General features: G+C 38.3%; 1 protein-coding gene across 3 annotated transcripts in view; it reads left to right on the top strand.

Annotated features, from left to right (window-relative positions):
- The first annotated feature begins 8,775 nt into the window (after window positions 1-8,775).
- Window positions 8,776-27,982, top strand: part of PTPRZ1 (protein tyrosine phosphatase, receptor-type, Z polypeptide 1) — a 209,151-nt gene continuing 189,944 nt past the window's right edge. For all 3 annotated transcript variants that reach the window (XM_011937398.1, XM_011937399.1, XM_011937400.1), the window contains exon 1: window positions 8,776-9,262. In XM_011937398.1, coding sequence (XP_011792788.1) covers window positions 9,205-9,262 — 58 coding nt within the window. In that variant the 5' untranslated portion in view covers window positions 8,776-9,204. The remainder of the gene's footprint in view (window positions 9,263-27,982) is intronic.

Genomic DNA, 27,982 nt, shown 5'->3' on the forward strand with positions numbered 1-27,982 from the left:
AGGGAGGGAAGGAAGGAAGGAAGGAAGGAAGGAAGGAAGGAAGGAAGGAAGGAAGGAAGGAAGGAAGGAGAAAAAAAAGAGAAAGAAGAAAGAAAGAAAAGAAAGAACTGATGGACTATTGCCTCCAGAAGAGTCAAGGAGTTCAGATCAAGCTTGGAAGAATTAGAATTTAGCAAGAGAAAAAAAATCACAACATCTGGAATTAGAAGGAATGTTCTCTTTACAAATAGAGGGGAAAGATTTGTTCCAGGTGCCTAAAGTTAACTGGATGGCAGGAATAGAGAGAAAGATACTTTGGCTAAGTATAAAGGTGAATGGTTTTTAATACGGTCAAAAACATAATGGATCATCTAGGGTGATTGTGAACTATTTTTGCTTGGAGATAGGCAAAAAAACAAAAACAAAAACAAAAAAAAACAAAACAGCAAAACGACCATTTATCAGAAATGTTTGTAAATCTGAAATAGAGCAACTCATTCCAGTGACCCCATCCAGTGCTGATTCTTTAATTTGTAGATCTTGTTTTATACATTTACTTTCTAATCTAAAATATCCTGGACATTTTTCAAAGCCCTAGTGAGCAGGCAGATATCGATGTTTAAATTAAGCTTGTAGAAAGACTTTTAAGTCCCATGTTTGTCTCTGATATAATAGGCAAAAGGGTGTTTTTTAAAAATCTTTAAATGGCAAATAAATGAAATTAGCAATAAACCTGTATTTGGTCATATGGATCTTTGTAATTTCATACAAATTTGAGGACACATTCCCTTGCAAGTTATTTCAATAATGAAGTTAAGATCACGGGTGTTTGGAGAGAAGAAAAATATGATTCTTCCATCATGATCTATAATAAAGGTAGTGGTGGGGCAAAGAGAAGGGAGCAAGTTGTGCCCGTTTTGAAATATCACCACTGCTCAGGACCAGCATAATGTAGAAGAGGAATCACCTCTCCTATTCTAAAATATACAGTTCTATCAGTACGGCAAATACTTATCTTAACACAAAAAATAACGAATAATATAGCACACTGCTGACTTACATAATCTCCTCAAATAAAAGCTCCCACTACAGAATCAAATTAATTCTCATTGGTTAATACTTTTGAATCTTTGGAAACAATCACTAATGCTGGTCCCTATTTACTGGTGTATACTCCATATTAGATACTCATTTTATAAAAATTACTCTGGTATTGAGCATGGGCTTTATAAAACATAAGAAGACTAATGGCTGTACATTCAGTAGGAAAGCGGGTGCAAAGCTTTATCCAAGAGGGACAGAGCCAGAAACAAGATGAATGGGAGCTGGAAGAAAGGGAGTTGTACCTGAGAATAACATCTTCAAGATTAAGAGCAACTTTTCTAAGGAAGTAACATGACTCTAGTAAGGCTTATCCTTAAATAACCCAAGATGATTCCTAATAATAAATTCCTCTTCTAAGTGATTACAAATTGGGTTTTCAATAAATATTCTGGAATCAACAAAAGCTTCTTTGATAAGATCAAGAAGTCACCGAAGAACAACAGCCTGAGGAGTGGTTGGTGAAGAAGGTTAAATGAATCCAATTACTTTGCCAAGAAGGTCTTTTAAGTTTATAGCTATAGATACAGATGGATGGATGGATGGATAGATAGATAGACAGATAGATAGATAGTTAGAGAGATACATATAGGTATAGACATACAGAATGAAGAAAGAATAGAGAGAATAATAAAGGTAAAATATTAATTGGAGAGTATGGATTAAGGGTATACAAAATTTCTTTGTACTATTTCTACAACTTTTCAGTAAGTCTGAAATTATTTCAAAATGAAAAGTTAAAAAAAATCAAAACCAAAATACAAAATCTGATTTTAAAATGGGCAAAAAGCCTGAACAGACACCTCATGTAAGAAGACATACAGATGGCAAATAAGCACATGTAAAGATGCTTAAGATCATAATTTGTTAGCAAATTACAAATCAAAACAACCATGAGATACTACTACTATACGACTATTGCAAGAATCAAAATCCAAAACACTGACAATACCAACTGCTAATGAAGATGAGGAGCGACAGAAAGCTTCGTTCGTTGCTGGTGGGAATGCAAAACGGTGCGGCCACTTAAAACAAAATTGGCAGTTTCTTATAATACTAAACATACTCTTATCACATGATACAGCAATCAAGCTCCTTGGTATTTCCCTAATGAGCTGAAAATTTATGCTCACACAAAAACCAGAATACAGATGTTTATAACAGTTTTATTTGTAGTAGTCAAAATTAGAAGCAACCAACATGTCCTTCAGAAGGTGAACAGACACATAAACTGTACTACATCTAGACAATGGAATATTATTCAACATTAAAAAGAAATGAACTATCAAGTCATAAAAAGACACGGAGGAACCATAAATGCTTATTAAGAAAGAAGCCGATTTTGGACGGGCGCGGTGGCTCACGCCTGTTATCCCAGCACTTTGTAAGGCCGAGGCGGGCGGATCACAAAGTCAGGAGATCGAGACCATTCTGGCTAACACAGTGAAACCCTGTCTCTACTAAAAATACAAATTAGCTGTGCGCGGTGGCGGGCACCTGTAGTCTTAGCTACTCCGGAGGCTGAGGCAGCAGAATAGCGTGAACCCGGGAGGAGGAGCTTGCAGTGAGCCGAGACCGCGCCACTGCACTCCAGCCTGGGTGATAGAGCGAGACTCCGTCTCAAAAAAAAAAAAAAAAATTTAAAGGGCTGTATATTGTATGATTCTGCCTATATAACATTCTGGAAAAGGCAAGACCATGAAGATGGTCAGAAGATCAGTGGTTGTCAGGTAGGAGGGAGGGCGGGACGAATAGGCAAAGCACAGAGGATTTTTAGGACACTAAATTATTCTGTGTAATATAATAGTGGATACATGTCATTACTTTTGTTAAAACTCATAGACTGCACAAAACCAAGGTTGAATCCTAATGTGAACTCTTCATCTGGGGTAACAATGATGTGTCCATGTAACTTCATCGATGGCAACAGATGTACTACTTTGATGTGGAATATTGATGAGGGGAGGCCATGCATGTTATGCTTTCTTGGGGCGGGAGGTAACAGCAACTGTCTGTACTTTCCACTCAATTTTGCTGTGAACCAAAAACTGCTCTAAAAAATAAGTCTATTGAAAAGTCTATTGAAATTTTAAGAAATACAAAAATGAGCTTGTAATGACCAAAACTGTATTTTACTTCAAAAGTTTAGTTAAATATAGAGCCTCAAAAAGACCTTAATATCCTCAATTTTAAGAAATACAAAAATGAGCTTATCCATACAACAAATGAAAATTTTCAACTCAAGATAGCATTTTAACAAATCATGTGTTTGGGAGGGCTTCCACAGACTGAATATTTGTCCTTCCTCCAAAATTCGTATGTTGTAACCTAATCCCCATTGTAGTGGTATTTGGAGGTGGGCCCTTTGGGAGATAATTAGGTCATGAGGGTGGGGCCCTCATGAAGAGGATTAATGTCTCATAAAAGGGGCTCCAGAGAACTGCTTTGCACCTTGAACATGTGAGATCCTTGCAAGAAGACGGCCACCTATGATCCAGGAATGGGCCTTTCATCAGACACTAAATGTAACAATTCCTTGATCTTGGACTTCTCAGCCTCCAGAACACTGAGAAATAGATTCCTAATTATAAGCCACTCAGACTAGTATTTTGTTTTAGCTGCCCGAATGAACTTAGAATAGACCCAAGATCTTTGCCCTGATGACATGTTTTCTTTTTAAGGGAGAAAAAACCTGAAATCTAAGTACTATTTATCCAGAAGTAATTTTCAGAGTTTATGGTTATCTTTTATAGCCACTGTTTCATTGAAAATATACAAAATACAGAATAATATTATTCTACTGATACAATGAGAAAGAATTATCTTGCATCTTGTACTGTACCAAATATTCCTGAAATGGAAAAAATGATTCCTACCTTTTGGTGTTTTTTAATATAATGTTCTCACTGAATTATTGAATACAACAGGTTTAACTTACTTTATAGTCAATCCTGACAAGATAGTAAAAGGCTAAGAATGTAACATGCTGTGGTTTTCCTCTCAGACATAAATAATTATGCCTCCTTCAGATGGACTCACGGTGCCACATCACTCTTAGCTCTGGAGCTATCAGTGAGGACCCTCCTATTTGTTTTATGCCTGATACTGGAAAAATGCAATAACAAGCCATTTGGGCCACTAGGAACAAAGATGCAAAGCTCAGGCAGGTAGGAATGAACTGCTTTTTCAGCAGAAAGTTCTAGAAGGACTAATCCAAATAAAAGATTTGTCTGTGCTACAGGAAGTAAAATTAGTCTTTCATGTTTTCAGAAATTTCACATTACAAGAATACTAAATAGATGTCATTGTGTCAATCAGATGTGAACAAAATACGTAAGATATAAAACACAAGATAAATCTAGCCTCATAGTCCAAAATACATTGTTCCATGTAAAATGAGATCTACTTCTGACAAACACCTTATAATTACCAAAACTATATTTTACTTCAAAAGAAATAACTATGACTCTCTCGGTCTGTAAACATTTGATTCAATTCAGTGACTTCTGTTCATATTTAACTTCTGTTCAAATATATTTTTCAATGACAATGGATAAAAATGAGCAAAAATGTATGTGAGCCTAATATAAACTATTTATTGTTATAAGAAAAACAGATGTTTCACTTCCCATTTAATTTCATAGTTTATTCAGTGACTATACAATATTCTGTAGTCACTGTGTTATAACATGGAAGTGTTATAACACAGTGAAGCACTTCCATCACATTTATTTATTTGTGTATTTATTTATTTTATTTATTTATTTATTTTTTGAGACAGAGTCTGGCTCTGTCGCCCAGGCTGGAGTGCAGTGGCTGGATCTCAGCTCACTGCAAGCTCCGCCTCCCGGGTTCACGCCATTCTCCTGCCTCAGCCTCCCGAGTAGCTGGGAATACAGGCGCCCGCCACTTCACCCTGCTAGTTTTTTGTATTTTTTTTAATAGAGACGGGGTTTCACACTTCCATCAAATTTAAAAGTCAAACAGATTCTGCAGAGTAAATATCTCCTTTTCCCCATTTCCATCTACCTATATTTATATAGGGACACTTTGGAAATAATTCGTGGAGTAAGGAAACTTATGGAAAACTATGGACATTTTATAATCACAGGTGACCAACCCTGATACTAGAAAATTCCCAGACACAACAAAATGGATTGCCAGATTTTGCAAATAAAAATACAGAGCACCTAGTTAAATTTGGGTTGAGATAAACATTAATTTTTTAAAATATAAGAATGTCCCAAATATTGCATGAGAGTGCATAAAAATTATTTATTGTATATCTGAAATTCAAATTTAGCTGGGCATCTTCTCTTTTATCAGGCAATACTATGCAGAGACATTTTAGTAGTGATGAATTTCTCTCCTATTAGAATGTGAGTCCCTTTATGGTAGAGATGAAATAATTCATTATGTATCAGTGTGTGATATATAATGAACACACACAACAGAATTGTATTAAATGAAAAACTGAATGTAAAGGACAAATTTTAAAGGCCCTCAAATTTGTTCTCTCTTAGAAAACTCTTGAGTTTTGAAATTTTTGTCAAATCTTCCACTATGCAACCATTATCTACCTCCAGAAATATTCCTTTTCCTTGTAGGTTCAACTAGTATAATCTCTTCTCATCTCTTTGTTTGAACTGTTCATATTAAATAGTGTATTATATTTATTGAGAGTGATAAGACTCCCAGAGATTTGGCTTATACATGAGTATGGATTTACAAAATGCTCCAGGATGGTATGTAGGTGAGGATAAAATGGATCTAGTTCACCAAGCTAATGTTTTAGATATAGGTTCTGTTTGTCTCTGTCTCTGCCTCTTTCTATTCTGTCTTTCTTTTTCAACATATATTCTCTCTGAATACATGTATACATAAATTTATATATATGTATACCCTGAATGAAGGTGTGTGGTCTTGCAAGTTTATAACTTCAACTCACAATGGCTAATGCATATTAATCAGGTACCACGTCTCAGAAATGACTATGACCCCAGTAACACTGTAAACTGTGAGATACAGCACATTTTTTATGTTCCTGCTCTGCTGATGCCTTCTTTTCTCCCAGGCCTTGGCTGTTACAGTGACCTATATTCCAAGGACCTCAACCTCCTACTCCATCATCCCTCCCCAGGATCATCGGAACCATATTCACTGGTCCTCCAGTCAGTTTCCCACAGCTGTCATTCAGTCTCACAGAATTGGCCTCTATCCTGAATCCCACACAAACCTCAATAGCAACATGACTACTCCCTCAAGGTGGCTTTTGTGCCTTCCCAGGGAATGACAGTAATATTAACTATGAGAACCAAATGGGCAGAAACCACATATTCCCTTTCCCTTTTTACTAGGGAAACTTATTTCAACAGTGCTGTTGTTTGGTGATCTAATTCAAAAGATTGACAAGTGATTTGATTTTTTGGTCCAGTAAGAGAAAAGTCAGGGTTATGGTGGTGGTTGTTGGATTATTCTTGCAGGCTAGTGGGGTATCCTTGATAATTGGAACCTACTGGAACACCGTAATTCCCCTGAGCAAACCAAGCTTCCCCTAAATAGTGGAAGTTCTTAGGAGTTTCTTTTGTGGTCCCTCCTGTGTTGTATTTCACATACAAGCTGCTTCACTGGGAAATCAATGTTTGTCACAGTCTGACCCCACTCAATCTGCTCAAATGTAATTCACACTGTTTATTTTTATTTTTATTATTTTTTTTTTTTTGAGACGGAGTCTCGCTCTGCCGCCCAGGCTGGAGTGCAGTGGCCGGATCTCAGCTCACTGCAAGCTCCGCCTCCCGGGTTCACGCCATTCTCCTGCCTCAGCCTCCTGAGTAGCTGGGACTACAGGCGTCCGCCACGTCGCCCGGCTAGTTTTTTGTATTTTTTAGTAGAGACGGGGTTTCACCGTGTTAGCCAGGATGGTCTCGATCTCCTGACCTCGTGATCCGCCCGTCTCGGCCTCCCAAAGTGCTGGGATTACAGGCTTGAGCCACCGCGCCCGGCCTCACACTGTTTTTTTTTAAACAGCATATGACATCTGCTTCTTTCCTTCCTGTCCTCACTGCCTTTGACATAATTTTTTTCCTGCTAGTCCTTCTTGTTTAACTATACATCTCTAGGAAACCTTTCCTGCCTACTCCAGTTGATATTAAATAAACACTTTCTCTGAACTCTCAGAGCACAGTTTATACACCTGCACACTTCCTGTAATGCTAGAAAAAAAAAATGGCCCCCAAATTTTCTTCCTATATGAAAACTCTTATGAGCAGCCATCAATCCCCATCATAATTCTTCTAAAAGTTGTAGCATTTCTATTTCTGTTCGTGGGAAGAATAAGATCAAGGATCAGCTTCTTAATGTTGATACGTGTTTCTGAATAAACACTAAATGGTTTCAAAAATCTGTTATTACATGACTATAATCTATTCCTGAAGCAACAGCAAACTGCCATTAGCTCTGCACATTTAGCCAAGTGTTCACAGGCTGGGATATTAGCAAGAACTCGTAGTAACACTTGAAATACACTCAGAACCCAATTTTACATGCAGTAAGTTTTCTTTAAAAAATTTAAAGCTAGAATACTATTTTTGAGACAAGAACAGGACACAGAAGTACACACTGTACAGATACCTACATCAAACTGTTACTAAGAATACGTGGGACAATTCCACAATTTGGCTTTCTGTGCTTTAGATGGGACTCCTAAAAGGCTCTAAAGTGGGTCTCATATAGGAAAAACGTACTAATAGTTAAAGGATATCACATAAATGAAAATCTCATGAATTTTCAGTGTAGAGATTACCACCAATTACCTTCTCATTGTTTCCTTTAGGCTTCAAATTAATTCAAAGAACATTCAGGGAACACCTATTGATTTTGTTTTTAAGGCCATTGTGCTAGGATCTGGGGTTATAGTCATAAAGGCAAACTCCCTGCCATCAAGGCGCTCACAGTCTAGTTCTGAACACCACTGAAGAAACGATCACATGAGAGTGACATTTCCAGCTCTAAGGCAGCAGAAGGTATGTATTATATATATATTTTTGGGTACCCTTCAATCAAGTAATAAAAAATCTTCCCGTTCGACCCCGTGTGAGGAGGCACTTGTGTGGTTCGGTTTGGCAGGACCACCGCCGTGTTGAAAGTTCCCCCAAACAGCTGTGCCCAGCAGGGCAGTTTCGTTGGGGTCTAGGGAAAGGATAGGGTCAGACTGGTCACAATCAGGGCTGGAGATTTTTTGGAGTCAACTCTCTCAAAGGCAATGGGGTCTACTACTTTATTAGGAAAATGGAAAGAAAAAAAGGGAGGGAAACAACGTACCCAGGCGCCCCCACCACATTCTGATTGGACCCACTTAAGCATCTGCAGAGAACAATAAAATGAAAAACACTTCTAGAGGTGAAACTCAAAGGTCAACCTCTGGCTGTGCGGGACAATGGGGGTTCGGCCTTCCCTTCCCTTCCCTTCTAAAGTGATGAAGGAGTTCCAATGTTCTACGAACACTGGAAACCCCAGCGGATCCCTCTAACTTCAGGGCAGCGAAACCACTGGCAGCGGACAGGGGGAAATTGTCCGCGTGTGAATTGCTACCCTGGGATCCGGACCCAGAGCGGCAGCCGCGTCCCTCCGCCCTCCGCGCGACCCCGGGTCCGCGGCACGCTCCCAGCAGCGCGATCCTGCGCCCCCGCCCCCGCCAGGAGCCGCGGCGCGCACAGCCCGGCTGGAGCGCGCACCCGGCACTCAGACGTTGCTGCGCTCGGAGCGCTCAGACCGCGGCCGCTGCAGCCGGCTAAGAAGGCGAAGTCCTGCACGCCGGCTGACATGCGCCTAGGCTAGCGGCCCCGGGCCCCACCACCGCGCGGCTTTCTCCAGATTATTCCTCTCGCCGTCTCTCGGTGTCTCTCGCTGTCTCTCTCTGTCTCTTTCTCTCTCTCTCTCTCTCACACACACACCACACACAAAACACACACACGCAACACGCACACGCACGCACGATCTCACTTCGATCTATATACTGGAGGATTTAAAAAAAAGAAAAAGAAAGAACATTTCCTTCGCGCCCCCTCCCTCTCTACTCTGAGAAGCAGAGGAGCCGCACGGCGAGGGGCCGCAGACCGTCTGGAAATGCGAATCCTAAAGTGCTTCCTCGCTTGCATTCAGCTCCTCTGTGTTTGCCGCCTGGGTGAGTGAGAAGAGCTCGGTGGGGTTTCAGCTCTGGGATCGGTGGGATGCAGGTGGGGGGATTTCAGCGTGTCCGCGACATGCCGCCGCCGCCATCTAGCCGGGGGCTCACATGGAGCGGGCGGCCGCGCGGTGCAGGCAGCTGCGTGGGATTTGCGCTCCCCCTCCCCGCCCCTCGCCCTCGCCCTCGCCCCTTCCATCCGCCCATCGGCATTCGTGCCTCCGACCCCAGGAGACAGAGCTGGGGCTACTCAGATCCCTGCCGCCACCGTTCTTCTCTCCTCTTTTGCAAAGTGTAGAAATAGCCTTTTAGATATACATACGAAGATAAATAAATGACCAGAAATACAACTGTGGTGCGGGGCTGCGTACTGTACTGTCTTTTTTGCTGTTCATTTTTATGCTACAGGTACGATGGGCTTAAATGAAAAGTACACGTGTCTGATGTGAACTGCAGACACACACACACATCTGAAAGGTAGTAACAGGAACAAGCACCAACCTGAGTTTTCAGGGTTTTTTATTACTTTCAATTTAGTCATATTCAAGTCTGGGCAATTACTTAAAAAAAAAAGGAAAAGTTCAGTCAAAATCTCTAGGTTTTGCTAGTGCTGACAAAGTCAGAGGAGAGCTGCAGGTTGATGTACTTATTCATAGATTTCATTTTTCATCCACACCATCCAGGTTACATTTAAAACCGAAATTGCATTCTCAAATAGTCAGTTTAAGCATTTCCTTTACCTGCGATGTAGACTCAAGTTTTCCAGTGATTTTCGAGAAGTGCAAGATTGGACTTCTGCATTTTATTAAATAAATGCTATTTTTCCTTCATGATTTTCCATCGCGATGGAATATAATTGGTTTACGCATTAACCTGAAAGTTACAAAGTGTTGTGCTTCGCTTTGCACGTACACATATTTAATTCTTTTCAGAGGCTCCCAATTTTTAAATTTTAGATGGTTCGTAAGAGTAGATATTAAGTGTACATTTTCATCCAATAGATGGTGCTGCTCTTGGCACAGTAACCTTTACAGACAGAAATCATTTTTAAGTTCTAATAAATGAGAATTACATTGCAAATATGGTGATAATTGCCCATAGGCCCCCCCACACGGACATAATTTAAATTTCAAAGGCTTTATGAAAGTGCTCAGTGGTGGTGTGATGCACAGTTGACACATAAAACATGCGGAGGAATCTCTGGTCCCCGATGATTCTAAAACCTTATAGTCAGCTCTGGAGAGAAGACATTTTTAAAAAGTACTGTGGTCATCAAACACACACCTGTTGAATTCACATTTCTGTTATAGATCTATTTTAACAACGAAGCCACGTCCTCTTAGTACTTAAATTATTTAAGTAAATATCACAGTAGCAAGGAAATAAACCAGAGAGTATTGCTTTGTATATCTTCAAAACCACATGCCCAGAGCATGTTGTGGATCCTTTTGAAAAAAAAAAAGAGATAAAATTCACACATTATACATTTCATCTTTTTAAAATGGTCCAGTGGTTTTTAGTATATTTGTGTAGTTGTGCAGCCATCACCACTATCTAATTCCAGAATGTTTTCATAACCCCAAAAAGAAACCCCATGTTCATTAGCAGCCATTCCCCATTCTCCATGACCCCAGCTCTTAGCAACCACTAATCTACTTTCTGTCTCTATGAATTTGACTGTCCTGGACATTTCATATAAATAGAATCATGCAACTTGTGGCCTTTTCTGTCTATCTTTGTTCACTTGGCATAATGTTTTCAGTTTCATCGATGTTATAGCATGTATCAATACTTCATTCCTTTTTGTGGCTGAGTAATATTCCATTATGTCAATGTACTAAATATACCACGTTTGCAAAGGTTTTTCTCTGTAAAGCATTATTTGTAGCCTATTTTTGGTTGTATAGTTTTCAGTTTGTTGGATATTTTCTTTACGTCTTTGGTGATGTAAAATTTAAGTGTAAAGAATTTAACTTTTAAAGACTATCACAAGCTTATGTAATGCTACTGAATGTAAGCTTGCATTGGAACTCAAAATGAGTTTTGTTGAGACTGGAAGGTGATTACTTTTGTATTCCTCACCATTTTAACAAAGTTGGCCTTTTATGTAGTTGCCAACAGGCTGACCTGGAGGCATTGGCAACATCAAGTAACATGAATATCTTGATTTTGGAGCAGCATGTTTTGAAAAAGTGAGGCAGATTATCTTCAAATGAAAAAGTTAGGCTCCATTTCAATTATTTTTCACTCAGCACCTACTTCAGTGTTTGTGGATGCGTTTACCCCTCATCTTCAGTGTTCTTGGAGCCAATGAGGTAGCCTGACACATGTAGTAAGTGCTCAGTAAGGGTCTGTCAACTGACTGAGGCTTGCTGTACAGGAGGAGAGCTCAATACAGTTTGAACATTAGGCTGCCTTTCTTACATTTATCCAGGAACAAGTTGTAGAGTTCATTAAGATATTATTAGCAATTAAGAAGGTCTTAGTGATCAGATCAGATCATTTTGTATCTAAAATGTCCTGATGTTTTGAACTGGGCATAATAGACCAACTGCTTCTTTCAAATAACTTTCTAGACAAAAAACTTATCAGAATATATGAATCAAAAGAAATTTTTCTTGACCCACTGAACAGGTATATCTTATGGGAAAAACCACAGTGGCTTTCCTGTAAGGAGGCTTAACTATGAGTCATAGAGGAGAGGTAGATATTTTAAGAGCTTTTAAGGAATAATTTCTTCCAGTTAATGAGAGAATTCAGGATCTTTGAATTAAGTGAATTATAGTGCTGCAAGGTACACTAAGTTCAAATGTTTAAATATTATTATTAAATATGTAATGAATCATATTCTGAACTTTTTAGTCATGTCTTACTGCTTTAAGAGCCATAATAACAACAAATTATACCCAACTCCTCCGCCGCAAGAATTAACTTCTTAATTTATGCTGGTTATAGACTCCATGAAATTCGATATGTTGTGACTCTCAGTTTGGTGTATTTATCCTCTGAAAACAAATTGTAAACACATATAAAAAATATTCATGCCTTTTGCCCAAATAATAAATAGTTTCTATTCAGAAAATTAATTCCTTTTGATTGCAGAGTTGGAATTTTCTTTATTTCATTTCTCTCTCCTTTTTACATATACTGTGGTTGCTTCCAGTCAGGGAAGTTTGCCAGGAGAAATCATTTCATTGATGAATTCATTTCTACTCTCATGTCTGCACTGAGATTTAAGATCTTGCTTAACATTTTATGTTGTAGGAATTTTGCTCCTGGCAAAAATTCAGGTTTTTCTGGAAGGATGAGCTGCGTTTTCTCATTACCTTTAACTCCGAAAAGATTTGAGTACTGTCTAATATGAGAGACTTTGCTTGACCACCCATTTGCTGACCGTTCAGACTGTTTCATGGAAATGGAACCCCCTCAGTCAGGACCAGAAGATCTCAAAGGAAGGCGTAATTAAGAAAATGTGTTTCATTTTCAGTTACCATCTACTCGTGTCTACTAGGTGCAGTTTCAGCACTGTGCATTTTATGTACATTTTTTCATTTCATTCTCCTCAAAACCCTTTGATATTGGTGTTTTCATCTTACACCTTTTACAAATGAGGGAACCCGGCGCAGAGAACTCAGATAACTTGCCTAACATCACACATCCTGATTCAGCCTGTGTAGTCCTTCCGACTCCAGAGCCTGAGGCATTTCCTCTTTTCATTCCCAGGATCAGTTTGCTGTTTGGCATTCACTAGCTTGCTTACATGTGATGTGATGGTACATTTTACAGTCCCATTTGCTTTCCTGAGGATCCCTTTCATGATTTTGCCCATGTACTCTTGTAGTACTTTTTTGTCCTTTTTTGAAAATTAAGGCATAATTTACATTTTTACCATCTTGAAAGTTTTCACAAATGCATATGGTCATGTAACATTCACTGTGCTCCAGATACAGAATCATTCCAGCCATGCTATTTTAACTACTCATTCACTAGATGTTCACTAATTGCCTGACATCTGCAAGGCACCATGCTAGGCACTAATAATTCAGCCATGCATCAACATACAGAGAGACTTAAAAACTCATGATGCTCACAACCCAGCTAATCTGATTCAACCCAGCTAATCTGATTCCTTCCTTTAAAGAAAGGAAAACTTTCTTTAAATCTTGTTTTAAATATACTTTTTCTGTTCCCAACTAGTTGAAAACAAGTCTTTTCCAAATATCTCTTAATGTGTTGAATATGGTAACTCTCAAATATTTTAAAATGCTCCCTGCTCCATTGAGAATTCCAATGGTAAAAGGCAGAGCCAATTTAAACAAGAGAGAGATATATGTGTATATACATATATAAATGTATATGTATGCATATACATAAAAGTGTATATATATATTTATGTGTTTGTGTGTGTATATATATATTTAACTGTGTTTCAACTTTTACTGTCTTATTGAGATTCATTCCTAGAAGGAACTTCAGGCTACAAAAGGAAACCAATTTTTCTCTGTGTTTGCAATTTGTCAGAGACATGTATAGCATAATGTATAGAAACTAAAAGAAAGAAAAAGTATCATATAGCACAATCTTAAAACACATTTTAGAAATGTCCTGTTTAATACAATAGCCACTAGGCAGATGTAGCTATGTAATTTAAAATTTATTAAAATAAAACAATTCAGTTCTCTAATCACCCTATCCACATTTCAAGTGCTCAGTAGTCTGTGTGGCTCGTGGCAACCACATGGGACAGTGCAGACATGGAACGTCTCCATCTGGACAGTGTTGTTTTGGAGCAACAACAAAAAAACGCTAGTAAAATAATGATTGATAGAACTCATGAGGAGTCATCAACTCAACTAGAAAAATTTCTAAAGTCGTTACAATTGTTTGAAGTATTCATGCATGTGAGTTATTTATGGTTTGTGTTGTGTTAGCCTGCAAACATCCTAGAAACGTGATGGGGCCTTTGGTAGAGCAGCAATAGGTGAAAAGAGTTCAGTGGCCATTTTGTGGCCTTTATGGACTGAGGTTGAACAGAAGAGATTAACTGCTGGTTCGGGAGTGAGTGCTCTGCTCCCATAGCACATTTTCCATAATTTGTTCTGGTATCCACTGTATTGTTTTTCAGTTTATCTGTCTCAACTCGACTACATTATTTGAGGGTAAAGAATCCGTTCTTACAGTCATCGTTCATTCATTGTTAAATTCATTCATTGAAGAATTCAATGAAAACTTCGATCAACATTGCATTCTTGAACTTAACACTTACAGTAGGTGCCAATAAATCTTTAACGTATAAGGTTATAGAAAGATTGTACCATGAAACTTCTTAGAAAAAAAATAGTTGTTTCTTGTTGAGACTGGCCAATTTTCACTGGTCTTTCCCTCTTTTGATTATGATCTCAGTCTGGGAGTAAGGCCAGTATTCACCTTGACCTGTCCATCTTTAATGTCACTTTTGGTATGCAAACTTCACTTTCATTGATTCTCCCAGAAATACACGTAAGCATATAAGCATCCTCTATGAGGCTGGAGCTGTCATGAATGTGATTAGTGCCAATACAAGCATCACATAGATCCAAACACTATCTGTACATGGAAAATAAAGCTCCTGTGATTGATACTGAATGTGTACTTACAGAAGCAGTCTTGAGGGAGCTTTTAATTCTAGATGAGTTGGCACCAATGAGTTTTGGATACATCCCAGGCGGCCAGAACATCAAGTCAGCTAGTGTGCCACTTTATATGTGTCTAAGTGCATACTCCTGTGCTGCTCTGGTGTTGGGGAGGAGAGGGCAATGGGGGATGCAGGGTGGTCAGTAATGAGAAATAAAGTATCTTGAGCCCATGAACACTGTATTTTCAGTCAGCCAAAAGCTATTATATTGGTTTAAGTCTCCTTTAGTCAAGAAGGCCATAAGAAATAGTGGCACAAAACAGTTTCGAGCCGGGCGCGGTGGCTCAAGCCAGTAATCCCAGCACTTTGGGAGGCCGAGACGGGTGGATCACGAGGTCAGGAGATCGAGACCATCCTGGCTAACACGGTGAAACCCCGTCTCTACTAAAAAATACAAAAAATTAGCCGGGCGAGGTGGCAGTCGCCTGTAGTCCCAGCTACTCGGGAGGCTGAGGCAGGAGAATGGCGTGAACCCGGGAGGCGGAGTTTGCAGTGAGCTGAGATCCGGCCACAGCACTCCAGCCTGGGCGGCAGAGCGAGACTCCGCCTCAAAAAAAAAAAAAAAAAACAGTTTCGAAAACCAGGCAAATGATGGGAAGTGCAGTTTCATCATGTGGCTGTATGTGCTTTTGGAGTTTGTCAGTAGTTTTATCATTAATCCTAGAGGTGATGTGCTGCACAAGTTTAACTCTGCACATAGCAAATACTTGAACTGAGTTGAATTCAAATGGAATGGGACATGGGATCAGTTAAAAATCTTCATAGGAGTCAAAAGCAGAAAAAAAGGAGATGACCTTTTGTTAGGATATTTGCTTTATTTTCTTCTAACCTCCCTTCCTCCCTTCCTTTTTTCTTTCCTTCCTTCCGTCTATTTTTCCTCCCTTCCTCTTTCCTCCTTTCTTCCCTCTCTTCCTGCTTTTATCCTTCATTCATTTATTCCCTCCTTTTCTTTTTCTTTTTTTGTTGCTATTTCCTCTTCAGCTTCACTTTCTTTTGGCATGAGTTTAAGATAATTACATGAACTTAAGTTTGCTCAGCACTTGATGAAAAGTTTGATAGGGAAGAGATTAATGCTATTTGAAACCATTAGTTAAAAGTATTTTTACCGTGTTAATATCATTTGGGGGTCTTCATAGTTAACATCATTTTTAAAGTATGAGTTGACAGATGTTTCTGCCTAAATATTCCAGGGTGGTAAAATGGGCTGGTTGTCTTTTTTTTCCCCTTTCTGATATTTGACCACAGATATTAAAGTAAACTCAGTTATTCTGGGTACTAGTTAATGTGAACTTTTTGGTCTTATTCAATAAGTACAAGTCAATTTATGTGTACACTAATGGGGGATAGTTTTTTTTACAAGTTTCCTTGGAAATATAGTACTTGGGTATTTGGAAATAATTTATTCATTAGTAAGAAAGAAGGATTTTCTGTTAGAATATTCATAACTATGATGAGAATACAGATATCTTCTTGCTGTTGGAGGAACATTGCACCCTCTCTTTCTGCCTTCCCCTTTAGCACTTACTGGATAAATTTTCCACTTTTTTACTGTCACTGTCTGAACTGCTTATTTCTTGAATCCTAAAGCTCTAATGTATTTACCTAAGGATGGGTCTCACTATGAGCTCTTTTCTCTGAACTGATTAACTCAGTACCTTGAGTAGGAATAAAATAAATTATTGATTTTTAAAATGACCCCTTTAACCAGAGATCATGGTAATAACCAGAGTCTTGATTACATGCTTAAAACATACTGGCCAGATATGAGGAAGTTTCTAGATTTTCTAATGGTTTTTATTCATTTTGTTATCAGATTAAAAATTATTTCTATTATTAAATTTTTACCCACTTGCATTCTGACACATTTTCTTGAATAGGATATGTCAATGTGATGGTGTCTCAGCTGCCACACAGAGTTGTGCAAAATCATGATCTGCCCAAAGGAGCATAAGGACATCCTTGAGGAGCATGTGGGATATTATTGTCATGTGTGTTTTAGTGCACAAAAATGCTGACAAGCATTTATTTAGGTTGATAATTCTCAATCCTGGCTGCATTTTTTGAACTTACTTAGTGTTATGGACTGAATGTTTGTGTCCCCTCCAAAATTCATGTTGAAGCCCTAACCTGCCAATGTGATCGTATTTGGGGATAGGGCCTTTGCAGGGTAATTAGGTCATGAGGGTGAAGCTGTCATGGATGGGTTTAGTGCCTGCGTAAGAAGAAAAAGTGACCAGAGTCCTCTCTCTATCCACCATGTAAAGACACAGCAAGAAGGCAGCCATCTGCAATCCAGAAAGAGAGCCCTCACCACGAGTCAAATCTGCTGGCCTTTTGGTCTTAAACTTCCCAGCCTCCAGATCTGTGAGAAATAAATGTCTGTTATGTTAACCACCCAGTAAATGGTATTTTGTTATAGCAGCCCAAGCTGACTATGCACCTGGGAGACTTTTAAATCATACTGATGCCTAGGCATCAAATCAAGTACTTCAAAATGTATGGGTGCTGAGCCCAGACATGGACATTTTCTTAAAACTCTCCAGGTGATTATAGAGCACAGCGTGGGATTAAAACCACAAATCTAGGCCAACTTCATGACACTACTAATTTTAGTTCATTTTTCTTAAGGTGGAGATACTGGCAGGTTTTATGCTGTCCTAAAACAAAACTAGTGCCACAAGACAAAGGTCCTGGAAATTTTCCCGTCTCTCTCTCTTCTTAAGGCAGTTTCAATTTCAGAGTAACCCTAGAAGGAGGAGTATGCTCTGTGGTGGTTGACCTCATGGTCTTTGAAAGCCAAGGAAACTTCAGGAGGCCAGGCAGTCTTGGAGTGGGTCCAAAGATTCAAGGCTATCAGCAGGTAGGAGGATAAATGAACCAACTTCTGAGATGGGGACTCCAAGTGACCTTTATCCAGACACAGGCACATAATATCATTCATTTAATCAGTGATACATATTCTTGTTCTCCATTATTTATTTTCTTTCTCCATATATAATTTGTTAGAACTTGGCTTTTTGTTTACTGTTATGAAATATATATTAACATTTAGCTATTGTTTTTTCATTTTAGCAATTTGTGTTTTTTGTGAAATTATTAATCAGGTCTAGGCTATTTCTTTTTATTCTATTTAAAAAGCACCAATAACTCCATTTAAAAATGAACAATGAACTTTACTAGGTGTTTCAAATAACTGCTTTAATATACTTATTAATGATGACACAAGTACAAATTAATTTAATGAATCATTATTGAGCATCTTTCTTGGGATAAATATTCCTCCAGAGAGACTATTCTTCTCATGGCCAGCTGAACTTTTACAAGATAGAAAGATGCATACATAAGTAAGTCTCATACATGATGGAGTTTCTGGCATATGAGAGTGTGAGTTGTGTGGAGATATATTTAGTCTTAAATTCACCTCTTGGAAAGTTTCTAGTAGGAGACTGGGTTGGATATAGACCATTCAGGATAAATGGATAGAGCTTCAGGGGTCATCATGGGAGCAGAGGGCATCAGAGGCATTAAGGTTGGCATGCAGAGAAACATGGACTGAAAGTGAGAACGTAGTAATTGGAGGGAGGGAACAGTAGGGAGAGGAGTATAACAGTAAAAGGTCTCAAATGGTAGGTAGGATTTACAGTGGCCAATTGAAGAGTTCTGAGTTTGAAATCTATTCATTATACAATGGGAAATTAAAGGGTTTTGAGCAGTGAAATGAATGGAATAGATCTTTTTATTTTAGGGAGATAACTCAGGTATCAGAGCATAGGGTGGACTGAAGCTGAGGGAGACAGGAAATCAGGAAGCTTGGTTAAAAGCCTCTTATGGCCAGGCAGGGTGGCTCACGCCTGTAATCCCAGCACTTTGGGAAGCCAAGGCGGCGGGTCACGAGGTCTTGAGATCGAGATCATCCTGGCTAACACGGCGAAACCCCGTCTCTAATAAAAATACAAAAAAATTAGCCGGGTGTGGTGGCGGGCGCCTGTAGTCCCAGCTGCTGCGGAGGCTGAGGCAGGAGAATGGCGTGAACCCGGGAGGCAGAGCTTGCAGTGAGCCAAGACTGCACCACTGCACTCCAGCCTGGGTGACAGAGCAAGACTCTGTCACAAAAAAAAAAAAAGCCTCTTACACGGTGGCAGTCACAGTGGAAATTTATGGGTCATTTGGGGTATAATAATAACATTCTCTTTATAGAATTCTTTAATGTTTAACAAGCACTTTCAGATACATTATCTCACTTGATATGAATGTAATTGGTATAATTGGTAGGACATTGTGCCACTCTCTGGAGTGAGTCACTGGTGATCCTTAAGGGAGTGTCTTCTCTGGGAAGGTGAAGATGTAGCATGGAACACATAGAATCAGAGAAATATCCAGGAAGGAAACAAGAAGGCAGCAAATACATATAATTCTACAGAAGTTGATGACTTGGAGGGAAGAAAGAAGAGAGAGAAATAGAGGATGGTTGCTTGAAAACTGCTTGTCTATTGAATGGTGAAACTCTAAATTTGTTAAGACAAGACAGGAATTGACTCTAGACATTTTCTCTGAACGGATTAACTCAGTGTCTTGAGTAGCAATAAGAGGAAATAGTGGTGCTTAAAATGATTATTTTTTTTTTAGAGATTAGAGTCACAACTTAACTAACACAAGCAAAGATTTTTTAAAGGATGGATTTGAGCATATTTATAATTTTAGGTTAATCTTATCAAGTGCCAATATCAAAACTACTTACTTCATTCACCTTTCAAACCCTTGTATTTGTCCTTTTTACAGTGAACACATGTACTATTATGACATTTCAGCCAGCACTCTGCCAGTACACAGGCTTTCTTAACCACAAGTTCAGATTACTTGAAGGCCGTCATATTTATGTCCATAAACTAGCATCTTTGTAAATTGCTTACAACTTGTATCTTATATAAAAATAGTATAATGGAAAATAATGCATGGAATAGACTTCTCAGAATTTGTTTAAAAATTGACTTTAGCAATTTTTGTTGTTGTTTTTGAGACGGAGTTTCACTCTTGTTGCCCAGGCTGGAGTGCAGTGGTGCAATCTTGGCTCACTACAACCTCTGCCTCCCGGGTTCAAGTGATCCTCCTGCCTCAACCTCCTAAGTATTTGGGATTACAGGCATACACCACCATGCCCAGCTAATTTTGTATTTTTAATAGAGATGGAATTTCTCCATATTGATCAGGGTGGCCTCTAACTCCCAACCTCAGGTGATCCGCCCTCCTTGGCCTGCCAAAGTGCTGGATTACAGGCTTGAGCCACTGCCTGGCCAGTCATTTCTTTAATTCATGAAAAATACAATAGAATTGTTTACTCTATGTCTCTTAAGATACATTAAGATACATGAATTGGTAAATTAATCAGTCGTTAAGTTTAGGAAAGAGAGAAGATGGCAGCTTTCAATACTGAAATATAAGCATATTTTTTCCTTATGTAATGAGAAAGCATAGACATGTGTGTACAAGTTGAATGCCAAACTTGTCTATTTTAAAAGTACGACTGAATCGATTTTCAATAGAAATGTTTGCTTACTGTAAGGTTTCCTTTGGTGGCTTTCAGGTGGGGAAATGACATGTAATGGTTTATATATATAAATACATTTATATAAATATGTTATATGGAAACATAGATGTATATGTGCATATATGCATCTATATGCACACCTCAATAAGGACATATAAAAATGCATATACATAAATGTATATATATATACACAAATGCATGTGTATATTTCATGTATATGCATTTTTTTCCTGCTGCTAAAAACTGATACTGCTTTATTTTAAATGTTAAGAGATTATATCCTTTGGAAACATTATTACGTTTAATTGTAGCACATATCCTGGATATTTTGAGCCTGACATTTTCCTGCCTCCAACATAAAGAAAGGACAGAAGGAATGCTGCTGCTTCCTGTGACCTGAATGCACTGTCGGCCCTCTCCAAAGGATTTGGGTCCAGGTAGAGCAGTGGAACTCAGTTCAGCACATGTTTGTTGAATGTTTGCTGTGTGCTCCACACTGTCCTTGGTCTTTCTAAATAAATTGTTTTTGTCTTTGCAGAGTTAATCTGGTTACAGATATGAATCGTACCCTAGTGGGAGCATACTAGAAAAGAGAGTAATAATGTAAATGCTAGACTATTTGGATGAGATTTTAAGTCAGTGAAAGTCAGAAAAAGGAAAGACAAAATAAAGACATGAATTCATTTTTTAAAAAGTCTCTGAGCATATGAGCAGCACTTCTTCCTTTCGAACATGGATGGACCATTTGCAGTTGCATTCAGTATTACGAGCCTCCTTTGTGCCCCTCCCCGTCATTTTTGCTGCATTCAAGAAACGTAAAAATAACCTTGTATTACTCATTTTAGATTATTTACTTAAGGAGAAGCTTGAATATGAATGTTTGTTGGTTTTTGTCTCTACTCTAAAATGCACTTAGGGTTCCTCAGCATTCCACTTTATCGCGTTCAAAATAATTGGGTAAGTAGGAAAAGATATAAGCAAAATATGTATGTTAAAACACTCGTCTTATATGTTCTGTTCAACACCTACCACTAGAAAAATGTCACATAATTTCCACAGTTAAGTCTATCCCAACTTGAGCCTTAATTTTTGGTGGTGGCAGCTGCTATTTTGCAACAAAGGTAGACTCTTGGTGCCAAAATTTCCAAGAATGATTTAGGATACATATGATTCTTGGTCACTCTGGAGAATTTTGAACGAAAATGCAATGCTGTCTGAAAAATGGATCCCTGTGAAAGAAGCACAAAGAGTGAAATCACATTTAATTAGCCAAGAGTGGCTAGTGTATTTTGCCATTAAATCCGTTAAATTACAGCACATCTGGGCACCATCCATCCCACAAGAAAGTAACAAATGATGCTTCTGTCTTATCTGTGAGTCCAACTTATTTTCTCCTAACTTCTCATTACTTTTTAACTATTCCGTATTCTTGGCATAAGAAATCAAGAAAACACAAGATGCTTCCATGTTTCTCAATAAATTATTCAAAATGTTATACCAACCCCTTCCCACCCCCAAAATGGCAAAATGCCCATAAGAAAGTATTTCACTTCCCTATTTGGAAGGAGTTTTTCAAGACATCCTCTTTTACTTCACATTTTAAAATTAGAATTCTATAGCATCTGTCAATTTGGAGGGGGAAAAACACTTATAATCTTTACAAACATGACAAGAGACTAAGTTGTATTAGACTTGATGGCATTCAGGCAAGCAAAGATCAAATATTCAGCCAAATAGTCTCTCTACTAATGATAATGGCATATAAACCCTTTTATGGTAACACGGGTTGGGTCTTCTACTGGCAGAGAAAGTGTATCTTTATGCAGTGAGTTCTCACTCTTAAATACATGAGGAGTGCTGGGTTTTAAAATGTGAGGCTTTGAGACTGTAGTACACAGTTTGCTGGAGATGCGTTTGGGTGATTGAGCTACTGGGGAAAACACACTGAAAATAGGTCATCAAGAAAAGATTGATATAGACTTTTTTGTGTGAAAGTAATTATGCTTGATTATTGCAGTCTGTTACAATCCAATATGCCAGACTATGCAGTTTCAATGAGAAAATACTAATATGTGCATATATAATCCTACTTAGGATTGTAGACTGAAGTTTAAGTTCCTACTGATTAATCCCCACTGGGTCTTTATCTGGTATTCAGTAATAAAGAATGAAAAGTTTTTTGCAAATTGTATATGTTCTTGCTCATTCACTTAAAAGTCCCAGATACATATGTTAGTTCATCAGAAACACAGCTGAAACATTCCACTCTATTAAATGTAACACTCGCGTGCATGCGTGCACACACACACACAGCCATAAAAATAGTAACAAACCCATCTACTATCAAAGTAGGAAATCTTCACCAGCCTACTTTCTTGCCTAGATGTATACTGTTCAATAAACACTTTATAGTTATTACTTATTTGACATAAATTATTGCCTAAGTCCAATGTGAAGAGACTTTTTGTAGGTTTATAGCAATGACTGTTGAAATGATTTAAGGAACTGGATTCTTAGGACTTTCCTTTTACATAATGTGTTTCCGTAATTCTCAGAAAGCAATTCTACAATTGACTTTAATAACAAAACACAATACAGGTATGCCAGGGTCCCCATCCATGGAAAACTTTGAGAAAATAATGAACACAATTTTGTGTTTTTTCTACTCATCAGGGGAAAGGACCTATAGGTTCTTTTGAGTTTTGATGTCATATGATACTCTTACCAGGGCATGCAAAGTGCTTCAAAACCTGAACTCAGGCTACCTGTCCAGCTTTAGTTGAATCTCCACATGTGTGCTCCTTTCCTTTGGCTCAGTCTTTCCTCTTCTTGTGGTGGATTTTGGCCCCATGCATTCCTGTTGTCTTTTACTTCGTCTGTGAAACTTTCTCTAACACATCATTGTCCCCTTCCACAGGAAGGGAAACATCATCTCATCCATGATGGCACAGCACTCACATCGCGTGTCCATTGTTTCCATGACTGTATCTTCAAGGAGTCTGGTCTCCTCATGGGATATAGCCACTGGGCTCTAAAGACTTATTGCTCGTATAGTAGGTGCTCAGTAAATATTTGTGGCATAAGTGAGTGGGTGAAATTACTTCAATTGCAATGACTTGAAAAATAGAAAATACAATAATTTCTGCCCAGTCAAATGTTAAATGCTGCTACCACCTCAACTAATTCTGAACCCCTATTTGGCAGAGTAAGCAACTCAAGATCACATTTTCAGCATTTGGAATTAGAATTCAGTTCACCCTCAAATTCACTCAATCCCTCTTATTTTTTTTTTTTTTAATAAAAGGTAAACAGAAAGTAGGTCAATCAAATCACATTCTCGTTTTAACAGGTCCAAGAGTCTATATAGATTTTGAACTGAACTGGCACACAATCATGGACAACTTCCTAAGGGCTTTTACTCATGGCATTCAGAGTTTTGAGAAAGAAAATTAAGTGATTGGAATAGAGTACAATAGTGAATGCAGAAGAAGGGAAGAAAGATGACTGTGGCCAGAAACACGAGAGAAAGAGAACTATAAGTTTCTTTATTCTAAGTAGTGGTGGGAGAATCTACTTTTTGGCCTGCACAGCGGATGCACCATTTCTATGGGTAAGTTTTCCCTATGTTTCCTGTCAAGCCGGGGTTTTAAAGAAACAAAAAGATACCGGATCCCTCTCGCTAACACCTCTTCATCCCTCCAACACTCAGCCAGTGCCAGCCAAGAGCATTTCTCTCAGTTCCTTTTATCCCTTTCTACCAAGAACAAGATCTGAGATATGTGAGATCCTGTTTGATTCAAGCTTGGGGAAAGCACTGTATATTTTACAGCCACTGGTTACCTGTTGCTGTCAATAGCTGTATTGTCAGCATTTTATCATGGATCGAATGCTTTAAAATTTTTGAGCAGCATAAAAGATTTGTAGAGGAAAAGCTATTTTCCTTAGAAACAAGAGACAGTATTTGTTGATGCTTCAAAGTCTTAAAAAATGTAGGAATATTAGAGTTATGCCTTGCCCTGCTTGGTGGGTTTTGAGTGGCATTCTGAGACCATATATTTTGTGTCAAGAATCAGTTTCCCTTCTTTGGGCTGCTGACATTGTTTAAAGTATAGGTGAAGAGTCCCCAGTAAGACATGTGAAACAGTAAGGGGCTATGAAAAAAATAGATTGCTAAAAAAAAAAAAAGTCTATCAAGATGGGGCAAATGTTTAGGGGAATACTATTGAAGGTAGTGTTATGTTCAATAAAAGATGGCTGAAATAGTTATGAGACTAATAGACAAATGGAAATGATTTACACAAACTTCTGTAACTGCCCAGTTCTGTGAAAAACAATAGGAAAATCCAATTCAGAAAACACTCATCCCTATCAGAATTAGAATTAGGACAATGGATCCGCCAAAATATGTAATCGCTTACACTGAAAGAATAGCCATTACTTTTAACTTAGGGTGAATTTGACTACTATTGAATAATAGGTGATTTAAGAAATTATTTTGAAATGTTTGTTTCAATATGCCAGGACAAATTGTAATCATTATAATTTAAGAAATACATAATTAAGAGAAAACAGCACATCTGAGGGAAGTAATTACAGTGCTCGGATGTTAATTAAGAGACACTAAAAAACAGACTACTTATTGAAATAGTGATGTTTGATAGACTGTTAGCTATGTTATGAAAAGTTTAAAAGCTATTATTATATTACATAATAGCTAAAAGTGACAGTATTTGATCTAATGAAGAACTGGCAAATAGCTATAAGCAATGATTAAGGCTCCTGTGCAACTTAATGTGGATAAATCAGATTTTAAAACACAATTATATAGGGAATAAATTCAGTTATTGAAATTTTAAAATTATGAGCACAGAAAGGAATTAGATAGGCTTAAAATTAATTTTTAAGAATGAATACTTTCATCCCACTTTCAAAAGTCTTTATTTTTTATTTTTATTTTTATTTTTTTGAGACGGAGTCTCGCTCTGTTGCCCAGGCTGGAGTACAGTGGCACGATCTCGGCTCACTGCAAGCTCCACCTCCCAGGTTCACACCATTCTCCTGCCTCAGCCTCCTGAGTAGCTGGGACTACAGGCGCCCGCCACCTCACCTGGCTAGTTTTTTGTATTTTTTTAGTAGAGACGGGGGTTTCACCATGTTAGCCAGGATGGCCTCGATCTCCTGACCTCGTGACCCGCCCGTCTCGGCCTCCCAAAGTGCTGGGATTACAGGCTTGAGCCACCGCGCCCGGCCCAAAAGTCTTTATTTTTTACAAAAAGTTTTTAAAATGAGGCCTGAGTCAAACATTTTAGTATGAGAAATCTTGCACAAAATGTAGCCATTGTAGTTATGGCCCTTTGGAAGCAGTGTTAGTCATAAAACTATGTTTAGTCTATGTATTAGGATAAATTTACTTTGGCTTCTGAAGTTTTTGATAAGGAATGATCTTCTGTGCAAAAGCAGAAAGGGCTATAAAATACAAGAGAATGTAGACAAAGGTACCATTTATTACCGTAGAAGGACATTATAGTCCTTAGAGTTCTTCCTTGGGCTACTTCTGTTTTATGTCCGCAATATTTGCATGTCTATCTCATCCCTGTATTCTCTACATTGATAACTCCCAAATTTGTCTTTCTAGACCAGAAGTTGTATCTGAACTCCAGGGTCATATATTCCACTATCCATTTAGATATGTAACACACTTCTCAAACTTGACATGTTCAAACTTGATCTCCTGATCTTCATCCCGTCCCAACTCCTACTTCCTCTGTCTTCTTTATCCCAATAAATAACAACTGCAATCAGTTGTTTAGGACAAAAACCTTGGAGCCACTTTTAATTCTTCCATCTCTCTTACAGCCTACACATAATCTTCCATTGCAAATGTCAGTATTGCTCCTAGGTTACCTTTTCTCATGATCTCCATTCACTGCTACCACCTGTCCAAGTTTGCATCATGTCTTCTTGGGTTATTTCACTGGCTTCCGTAGCTGGTCTCCCTACTTGGCTGTTCTCCCTACTTGGCGACACAAATCAGCCAGGGTGATTTTGTTCAAATGTAAGTCAGATCATGTCACTCTCCAATTTCTTGTTTAACTCAGAATAAAATCCAAAATCTCTACTCATGAAGTGTCCATCAAGCCCCAAATGCTCTGGCCTCCTGTTATTTCTCTTTTTATTTTTTAAACAAATTATTTTATTATTATTTAGAGACAGGTCTCCCTCTGTCAACAAAGCTGGAATGCAGTGGTATGATCAGAGCTCACTGTAGCCCTGACCTAAGATGAAGCAATCCTCCTACCTCAGCCTCCCGAGTAATTGGGACTACAGGCATGTGCTACCATGCCTGGCTTTTTTGTTTTTGTTTTTGTTTTTTTTTTAATTTATCGTGGAGATGGAATTTATCTATGTTGCCTGGGTTAGTTTCGATTTCCTGGACTCAAGTGAGCCTCCTGCCTCAGCCTCCCAAAGTTCTGGGATTACAAACTTGAGCCACCATGCTTAGCTCTCCTGTTACTTCTTCAGTGACCTCCCACACCACTCTCCCTTCACTCCCCTCTTTTGGCCTCACTGTCCTCCTAGCCTTTCTGGATCACCAAGGCACATTCTTTTCAAGGCCTTTGCTGTTGCTATTCTCTTAATTTGGAATGCCTTTCTTTTATAGTTATTTATGATCCACTTCCTCACCTCCTTTGGTTTTTGTTCAATGATACTTTTTCATTGAGGACTTTCCTGGACACACTACAGTGATATTGCAGCCACCTCTCTTCTCAGATGTCCTCTGTCTTCCCCCTCTTTATCTTTCTCCTTAGTTCTTATCACTCATGCGTTTTCCTAAATTATTTTATTCTCTATCTCTTCCCATTGGAATGTGAGCCCCGTGAAGGTTTTTGTGTTCGTCCACCATGTAGCCCCAGCCCCTAGCATAATGCCTGGTATATGATAGGTGTTTAGTAAATATTTGTTGAATAAAAAACCTCTTTGTTTTTTTTTTTTAAGTTTGATTTTGCTTGAATCCTATTTTGGCTGGTATCACTGCTTCTTTTTTTAGTTTGTATTGCCATATATAACTTGCGTTGTCATTTTATTTTTGACATTTTATGTAACGTTTTATTAATGTTAAATGAACCTTGAAAACATCATATAGTCACATTTTTTGACCTTGTCTGAAATCTTAGTATACTTTTTCAGCATTCTTCCTTCATCTTGTTTGCTTTTTCGTATCTATCCATACTAATTGTGTTGCATACTCTCTGGTTTTTGCTTTTTGCATTGTCTAGTCTTTGCATTTATCATTTCTAGGTCACATTTTTAATTATCCTAGACATTAACTAGTAAAATGCCTTAAGATTTTTTTTTCTATCATTGTCAAAAGTGAAACTGTTTTTTGAGTCATGCACTACAGCAGAGAAGAAATGCATTACCACCCACCACCAGCCGCCTTCTTCCAGCTCCCTCTAACTTCTCCGTCACTGTCACTTAGTATTGTGAATACAAATTTGTG

This window comes from Colobus angolensis, unplaced genomic scaffold (assembly GCF_000951035.1).
Source record: "Colobus angolensis palliatus isolate OR3802 unplaced genomic scaffold, Cang.pa_1.0 Scaffold163, whole genome shotgun sequence".
Lineage (NCBI taxonomy): Eukaryota > Metazoa > Chordata > Mammalia > Primates > Cercopithecidae > Colobus > Colobus angolensis.